Below are 8,876 nucleotides of genomic sequence, written 5' to 3' on the forward strand. Positions count from 1 at the left end.
ACGCACCCGCAACACCCCCCACCTCTCTCCCCATCACCAGAGGGAGGGGTGCGGCAGGGCGTGCTCCGCGCATCACCTAGTGCGCTCAGCTCGCCGCACTCCGCCGTGCTTGCAGCCGTATGTGCTCGCAGCCCCGACTCTGCTGTCTCCTCGCCGCAGGAGCCGTATCTCCCCCTATCTCCCCCCATCTCCCCCCATCTCGCCGCAGGAGCTCGGCCGCGGCTCCTTCGCCACCGTGCACAAGGTGGTCCACCGCGATCTCCCCATATCTCCCCATATCTCCCCATATCTCCTTCGCCACCGTGCACAAGGTGGTCCACCGCGATCTCCCCATATCTCCCCATATCTCCCCATATCTCCTTCGCCACCGTGCACAAGGTGGTCCACCGCGATCTTCCCACATCTCCCCATATCTCCTTCGCCACCGTTCACAAGGGGTCCACCAGACCTTTCCTAGACCGTTCCTAGACCGTTCCTAGACCGCTCCTTGACCTTTCCTTGACCTTTCCTTTGCCACCCTACGCAAGGTGGTGCACCGGCGGACCGGCGACAAGTATGCGATGAAGGCGGGCCACTTTCAGAGACACTTTCAGAGACACTGTCAGAGACACTGTCAGAGACACTGTCAGAGACACTGTCAGAGACACTGTCAGAGACACTGTCAGAGACACTGTCAGAGACAATGTCAGAGACACTTTCAGAGACACTTTCAGAGACACTGTCAGAGACATTGTCAGAGACACTTTCAGAGACACGCCCTAGACAGTGTCAGAGACACGCCCGAGACACCGAGGAGATGGCTCCGTCAGCAGGAGCTAGACTGCCACACCCGAGACACTTCCGAGACACTTCCGAGACACTTCCGAGACACTTCCGAGACACTTCCGGGACACTTCCGAGACACTTCCGGGACACTTCCACGCGTGGGCCGCTGTGAATCAGCGGTGAGTCAGCTGCCAAGGCGGTGGTCGCCAGATCTCCCCATATCTCCTCATATCTCCCCATATCTCCTCATATCTCCCCATATCTCCCCATATCTCCCCATATCTCCCCATATCTCCCCATATCTCAGGCGATCGAGAAGCGCAGGCTGCTCACCGCCAGCCGCGCGAGAGGCCTGCCTCCGGACGAGCTCACCCGGCTGACGCTCTCCGAGGTGTGGGGAGATGCGGGGAGATGCGGGGAGATGTGGGGAGATGTGGGGAGATGCGAGCTCACCCGGCTGACGCTCTCCGAGGTGTGGGGAGATGTGGGGAGATGTGGGGAGATGTGGGGAGATGTGGGGAGATGCGAGCTCACCCGGCTGACGCTCTCCGAGGTGCGGGGAGATGTGGGGAGATGTGGGGAGATGCGAGCTCACCCGGCTGACGCTCTCTGAGGAGCGGGGAGATGCGGGGAGATGCGGGGAGATGTGGGGAGATGCGAGCTCACCCGGCTGACGCTCTCCGAGGTGTGGGGAGATGCGGGGAGATGTGGGGAGATGTGGGGAGATGTGGGGAGATGCGAGCTCACCCGGCTGACGCTCTCCGAGGTGTGGGGAGATGCGGGGAGATGTGGGGAGATGCGAGCTCACCCGGCTGACGCTCTCCGAGGTGTGGGGAGATGCGGGGAGATGTGGGGAGATGCGAGCTCACCCGGCTGACGCTCTCCGAGGTGTGGGGAGATGCGGGGAGATGTGGGGAGATGCGGGGAGATGTGGGGAGATGCGAGCTCACCCGGCTGACGCTCTCCGAGGAGCGGGGAGATGCGGGGAGATGTGGGGAGATGTGGGGAGATGCGAGCTCACCCGGCTGACGCTCTCCGAGGTGTGGGGAGATGTGGGGAGATGCGGGGAGATGTGGGGAGATGCGAGCTCACCCGGCTGACGCTCTCCGAGGTGTGGGGAGATGCGGGGAGATGCGGGGAGATGCGGGGAGATGTGGGGAGATGCGAGCTCACCCGGCTGACGCTCTCCGAGGTGTGTGGAGATGCGGGGAGATGTGGGGAGATGTGGGGAGATGCGAGCTCACCCGGCTGACGCTCTCCGAGGAGCGGGGAGATGCGGGGAGATGTGGGGAGATGTGGGGAGATGTGGGGAGATGCGGGGAGATGTGGGGAGATGCGAGCTCACCCGGCTGACGCTCTCCGAGGTGTGGGGAGATGCGGGGAGATGCGGGGAGATGCGGGGAGATGTGGGGAGATGTGGGGAGATGTGGGGAGATGCGAGCTCACCCGGCTGACGCTCTCCGAGGTGTGGAGAGATGCGGGGAGATGCGGGGAGATGCGAGCTCACCGGCTGACGCTCTCCGAGGTGTGGGGAGATGCGGGGAGATGTGTGGAGATGCGGGGAGATGTGGGGAGATGCGAGCTCACCCGGCTGACGCTCTCCGAGATGTGGGGAGATGCGGGGAGATGTGGGGAGATGTGGGGAGATGCGAGCTCACCCGGCTGACGCTCTCCGAGGTGTGGGGAGATGCGGGGAGATGTGGGGAGATGTGGGGAGATGCGAGCTCACCCGGCTGACGCTCTCCGAGGTGTGGGGAGATGCGGGGAGATGTGGGGAGATGTGGGGAGATGCGAGCTCACCCGGCTGACGCTCTCCGAGGTGTGGCGAGATGTGGGGAGATGTGGGGAGATGTGGGGAGATGCGAGCTCACCCGGCTGACGCTCTCCGAGGAGCGGGGAGATGCGGGGAGATGTGGGGAGATGTGGGGAGATGTGGGGAGATGCGAGCTCACCCGGCTGACGCTCTCTGAGGAGCGAGAGTACGCGAGATTACGCGAGATTGCACCCGATCCTCTCTGAGGAGCGGGATGGTGGAGGAGCAGCTGCGCGCTGTGAGGTAGCCGCTCATTGCCCGCTGCCCCAGGCGATGATCCTCAAGTCTCCCCATATCTCCCCATATCTCCCCGCTATCTCCCCATATCTCCCATATCTCCCTAGGCGAGGATCCTCAAGTCTTTGCACCACGCGCACATCATCCGCTTCTACGACGTCTTCGCGACGGAGACCGAGCCCTGCCTGCTGGTGGAGCGGAGTCGTACTTCACGACAACGAGAGTAGGTCTTTGAGACGGAGACCGAGCTCTGTCTGCTGGTGGAGCTCGTCGAGGGCGGTGAGCTCTTTGATCACCTGATCTCCCCACATCTCCCCACGTCTCCCCACATCTCCCCACATCTCGCCAAACGAGCTCCTTGACCACCCGATCTCCCCATATCTCCCCATATCTCCCCGTATCTCCCCATATCTCCCCATATCTCCCCGTATCTCCCCACATCTCCCCGTATCTCCCCGTATCTCCCCGTATCTCCGCAGGCGAGCTCTTCGACCACCTGATTGAGCACGGCGCCTTCAAGGAGGTGGGCGCGCGCGCCGTCATGGCGCAGCTGCTCGATGCCGTCGGCTGTCCTAGAAGCGGACGACGGTTCTTGTCTCCCAACTAGCGCTCGAGAGGACACGTACTCCGCTGCGTTCGGCCGCCTTCGCACCCCGAGGGCGGTGTGATCGTTCCCGCAGGTCGGCTACCTCCACTCCAAGTCAATCGTCCACCGCGACCTCAAGCCGGAGAACATCCTGCTGCAGGCGGTCTGGCGAGATCTGGCGAGATCTGGGGAGATCTGGGGAGATATGCACCGCGACCTCAAGCCGGAGAAATCCTGCTGCAGGCGGGCTGGCGAGATCTGGCGAGATCTGGGGAGAGATGCCCTCGGCTACCCCCTCGGCTTGCCGCTCGGCCGTCCCTCCAGCCCGCGCCCCGTCCTGCTGCAGGCTGCGCCGGAGGGCGGCGCTGTCCCCGTCTGCAAGATAGCCGACTTTGGGCTCGCCAAGCTGGTCGGCCAGGACACACCTGTCGGCTCGCAGCTGCCGCGGGTTTCTGCCTGGACACGTCCACGACACGTCCGTGACGCGCGCCCCGTAGGACCGCGTCGCGTCGACCTTTTGCGGGACGCCGCAGTACTTTGCGCCGGAAGTGCTCGGCTGCCGCGAGTCAAAGCGAGGCGACGAGTCTGCGTGCGACCTCTGGAGGAGGCGGCTGTGAACGGCGTCTGCTCACACCTGCAGCTGTGAACAGGCTACGACTCTGCGTGCGACCTCTGGTCCTTGGGCGTGATCCTGTACTCTCCTGCTTTGCGGCCCCCTTGAACGAGATCACCCGAGATCACGCCCGAGATGCGACTTCGAGCGTAGGTACATCCTGCTCTGCGGCTCCCCCCCCTTCAACGAGACCGCGGGCTGCTCCGATACCATCTTCGACCAGATCCGGCGAGGCATCCGGCCGTCACTCCACTTTGCGCACGCGCCATGGCCGGGCATTTCCCCCGCCGCGAGGTCAGCTCCTCCTAGCTGCAGCAGTGGAGTACGTATTCGTGTCTCCCAACCAGCGCTCGAGAGGACACGGACTCAACTGTACTCCGCGGCCCTCCGCTGTGTTCGCCCCCCCTCGTATCCACGCGGTGCTCTGAAAGACTATTGCACGAGACCATATCTCCTCAGATCTCCCCATATCTCCCCATATCTCGACTCTTGCACGATACCGTCCTGACGTGCACGAGACCGTCCTGACGCCGGTGTATTCAGCACGCAGGCAGCTCGTCGGCGCGAGATTCTCTCGTCACATCTCCTCAGATCTCCCCATATCTCCCCATATCTCGCAGGCAGCTCGTCGGCGCGATGCTGGAGCTGGACCCGCAGCGCCGCATCACCGTCGCCGCCGCCAAGGAGCCGTCGGGCCTCAGAGGTGCTGGCGGCGTTTATCGGCGTCTCTTCACACCTCCCGGCCGTGAACAGGAGCACCCGTGGATGAGGGGCCTTAGCGAGGCGTCCGACGCCGCGCCGCAGCCTTTTCGGCCGGCGTCGCCGCTCGAGGACATCTCCGAGTACTCGGACGAAGGCGAGGACGGAGCGTGGCACCAGAGGCGGGCGCAGGGGTCGTACGACCAGCCCAAGCGGCAGCGTGTTGCGGCGGCGCCGCGTGCGGCGGCCGAGCCGAGCCGGCGCCACCCGCCCCACCTTCCCGCCCGCAAGGGCGGCGGGGTTGCCGCCGCCGCCGCGCCGCCGCGGCACGGCGGCGGTTCGCTGGCGCGTCCGCTTCAGGCCGCCGTGATGGAGCCCAACCGCGCGGTGGCGATGCCTCCGCCCGCCTCGCAGCCGCAGCTCTTCAAACAGCCGCACGCGCCCGCGGGGAGGCCGTCGGGCAGCGCCGCCGCCCCCACCGGCCGCGGCGGCAAGACGGCGTCTGCGAGCAGCGGCCGCTACGCCACGCTCAACATCACGTCGTGAAGGCGGCGGGGTGTGGGGGTTGGGCGGTGCACGGTGCGGCGGAGGACGGAGCTCTAGGAGGCCGCGGCCGGCGGAGAGGGAGAGGCGTGGGAGGAGGTTGGTGGCGCGGCGTGGGGGGGGCGGGGGGCGGGGGTCTCGTCGGGCGGAGGTGCCGGGGAGCGAGGCCCTCTCTACCGTTAGTGGCGCACTGGCTCTCCTTGGAGGAGGCGGTGCGATAAACAGTCATCAATCTCTTGAAGATAAAGATATCAAAGTAAAGGTAAAGCCGTTCTCTTGGTGGGAGGAGGTATAAGTATAATTCCGAAGTACTGCGTACGGCCGGCGCTGTCGAGTGTCGTCCGGGGTTTGCTCATTGCTGTCAGGCTGTCTCAGATCAGGCGGCTCAGGAGCTGGGTGCGCTTCTTAGCTCCCTGGCCCTGGGTGTGAGGCTATCGACTGCAACGGTGCAAGAGTGCTCCAGGTGCTCCAACGAACACCTCTACCTAGAAGATCAATCAATAAAACGGACACGCAAACAACGAGGGGTGGGAGATCGAAGAAGGACAGGGTCCACCCACCATCCCACCTGCATCATTGCGGCATCGCCGAGTTCTTCGTGCGGCTTCGCACCTCGCCCGCTGACGCCCAGCTTGCGCTGCCCGTCCTCGTCCAGGGTGGCGGCGCTGTGATCGTGGAGGCCAGCGGCGACGTCTCGATGAAAGGTGTCAGCTTCAGCGAGTGTACGGCTGGCGCGGTGCGTCTTACGCCCTCTCCCTCCCACACACTGCTCGGCGCGATGCTTCACCGTGCAGAAAATTGGACGCCTCCCCGAGAGCCACTCTGCTTGCCCGGGCGGGACACTGACGCCCTGCTAGCGCTGCCCGCCTCGTTCAGGGTGGCGCTGTGTACGTGAGCGGCAGCGGCGATGTCTCGATAGACAGTGCAAGCTTCAGCGAGTGCACGGCTGACTATGTGCGCCGCCACCCTCCCCCCCCCCCCCCCCCGTGCCGCGGCCTCTCTCTTCGGAGCTCGAGGAGAACCTCTCCCAGTAGGGCCACAAGCGGCGGCACTCGATGCATCGCACAGTCTGATGAGGGCGCCCTCTGTCGTTGGCGCAGCGAGTGGTAGGCATCGCGAACGCGGCGTGCACGAGCATGAGCGCCGGCAAAGGGGCGCCAAGCTCATGCCGCGCGGTGGTGGGCGATGCAGGGGTAGGCGCAGTCGAGACGGCAGTTTCCGAGAACCATCTCCCCACCCTGTCAATATTCTCGGTTGGTCGTACTGAGGCATACCATGCGCACGACTGGGTGAGAAAGTGAGGGGTGGCAAAGAAAGGAGACGCGTAGTAGGGATCCGGAAAACGAATGACGTCCGTCACGTACTCCGAAAATCTCCATAATGGCCACGGAAACTTGAAAGCGTAACAGTGTCCCCAGCGCGCCGAACGAGCGATGTTGACCCATATGACTTGTTGGATCAGCATGGCGTAGGAGATGTTGCTCGGAGCTGTTTTGGCTGAGCTCACCAGCTCTGCGGTCCATGGTTCGAACTCGGCTTCGCGATCGCGGAGCGACGCGGACGCGCGCGTGTGCGCCTGCGACAAGACGAGACGAGACGAGCCGGCGGCGGCGGCGGCGGCGGCGGCGGCGCCTCCGAACTTTTGGTAGCGGTCATCGAGATCGCAAGCGGTGACGCTGACAGCAGCCGGTTCGGGCGAGCGCGGTGCGTCGAGCCAGTCGCAGAGCATCCACCAAAAGGGGGGTGCAGCTTTTGCTGGAGGCTCCACAGGTCCATCCACGGGCCGTGTGCCGAGGTGGAGCGTCTCGGCGGCCTCGAGGGTACGAAGGTCGGGGGGTTCGTCCACCTCACGAGGGCTCCATGTCGGTGTAATCACACCGCGGCCAGGAGCGGGAGCGCCAGAGAGAAGGCAAAAGGCATGACAAGCAAAGACTCTCTCTAACGCCGCGGTCAAAAGAGACCGACGGACCTTGAATTTCGGCGGACGCCGAAATTCACACAAGACTGTGAACACACCCACAGGACGCCAAGTACAAGACAATACGAAGGGAGTGTACTCAGGCAGTCAGGGACGGATGAGTCAGAACATACTAAGAGCACCTAAAGGAGCAAGGCATACAGCTGTGAAGTGGTCTCTCCACTGACACCTAGCTTGCTTTCTTGCCAAGCATGCTGCGCCATACCAGTGGACTCAGGTGTGCGACCGTTCGCCTCTCTGCTGCCTCGGCGTCTGCCTCTGCACTCTGCTGCCTCGGCGTCTGCCTTTACCTGCCCATGCTGCTCCGCCTCAAAGATCGCTGCGCGATGGTCTTGCTAAGGTCAACGCTTGCACGCGACAGCTTTTGCCTTGTGTGTGGCGAGCGTGAGATACCGAGCGTCCCACGCACCCCACGCAGCATGAGGATCGAAGCGGGAAAGCCAGCGGTAGACTGACGCGAGCGTCGCGTTTGCCGCAGCGCAGCCTTCCGCCGACAAATCGGAAACGTTGCCACTCCGCATTGCCGGGCAGGCCTCGAGCAAATGCGTGTCAACGGTACGGAGGCGTTCGGGAAACGCAGTGGCCGCCCGCTTGTGCGCGGCGACTCCGGCACCGTACCGTTTGAACGCTTCGTCACCGCGCACACCACGCTTTGCCCACGAGTGCAGCTGGGAGGCTTGCGACTTCTGCGCGACCACCACAGGCACCCCTGGTGTGCTACGCATGACTTCGTCGAGAACATAAACGTATGCTGGCGTCTTGTCCAGCAATGACTTTGCGCCCACCCGCTGTAGGCACAGCGACTGGTTAAGCAAAATGCTGTACGCATGCTGGTGGCACGCAGCCTTGTCAATCTGCGCCGCCGCATCCCGCCCTGGCAGGCGCCAGCGTTGTGGAAGCCAATTGTGAAAGGGCTGGACGCGCGTGAACTCGCGTGGCGAGCAGGCCAGCAGTAGGCCGCATTCAAAGGCACCAAAAATGTGCGGCGAGGACATGATCAGCTGAGAGAGCACGGTCGTCCCTGAGTTCTCAAACCCGGTCACAATCACGGAGAGGCTGGCATCAAAGGGCATGCCGCTGCACTCTGGCCGCGGCGAACACGCGCGCGTGCTCTGCCAGATGTAACGTCCGTCTATCTGCTGCAGAGCGCGTGTGCTCTGCCAGATGTTATGTCCGTCTTCCTGCTGCAGAGCGCGTGCCGATTGCTGCATCAAGCACCACAACCACCTGGTGGCTCACCAACGCACGCTCGTCGTGATCCGGGCTCGTCGAGCGGGAGCAAGCCGGGGGACACCTTCGACTGGCCCACGATGAGCGTCGCCCCCTCCCGAGATCTGGTCGCGAAGCGACCGTGTTGTTTGTTTGTGTGTGTATCCGCGCTCTTGGCGCGATTACGAGAGGGACTAGTTTGTGTCGCACTAGTTGTACTTTTCGTAATAGTATTCATTGCTCCTAGCGTGCAGGCCATGGAAGCTCGTCAGACCGTCTCGAACCCGCGCACGGGGAAGCTTCACGGGTTCGAGTCGTCAAACATTAAGTAAGTAGCGGAGGTATGCCGAGGGGGAGTGTGTATCGCGCGCCTTGGCCGTCGCCAACCGATCGGTCGATGAGATCTCCGTCGCGTGGGCCCACCACATTAGCT

The 8,876-nt window shown here is 63.6% G+C and overlaps 2 protein-coding genes across 2 annotated transcripts in view; one reads left to right on the forward strand and one right to left on the reverse strand.

Moving 5' to 3' along the window:
• EMIHUDRAFT_222150 (hypothetical protein) overlaps positions 1-4,793 on the forward strand; it is a gene marked incomplete at both ends in the record, with an annotated part of 6,148 nt that extends 1,355 nt beyond the window's left edge. The window contains 7 exons of the mRNA XM_005793437.1: positions 2,923-3,006; positions 3,496-3,564; positions 3,748-3,810; positions 3,899-3,990; positions 4,168-4,308; positions 4,635-4,717; positions 4,768-4,793. Coding sequence (XP_005793494.1) covers positions 2,923-3,006; positions 3,496-3,564; positions 3,748-3,810; positions 3,899-3,990; positions 4,168-4,308; positions 4,635-4,717; positions 4,768-4,793 — 558 coding nt within the window. The remainder of the gene's footprint in view (positions 1-2,922; positions 3,007-3,495; positions 3,565-3,747; positions 3,811-3,898; positions 3,991-4,167; positions 4,309-4,634; positions 4,718-4,767) is intronic.
• A 2,782-nt stretch (positions 4,794-7,575) lies between these two features.
• Positions 7,576-8,307, reverse strand: EMIHUDRAFT_222152 (hypothetical protein; the record flags this gene model as incomplete). Its single annotated transcript, XM_005793438.1, has 1 exon — positions 7,576-8,307. One exon carries the CDS (start codon positions 8,305-8,307, stop codon positions 7,576-7,578), a length of 732 nt encoding a protein of 243 aa, XP_005793495.1.
• Positions 8,308-8,876: the final 569 nt, after the last annotated feature.

This window comes from Emiliania huxleyi, assembly GCF_000372725.1.
Source record: "Emiliania huxleyi CCMP1516 unplaced genomic scaffold EMIHUscaffold_101, whole genome shotgun sequence".
In the NCBI taxonomy this organism is placed as follows: Eukaryota; Haptophyta; order Isochrysidales; family Noelaerhabdaceae; genus Emiliania; species Emiliania huxleyi.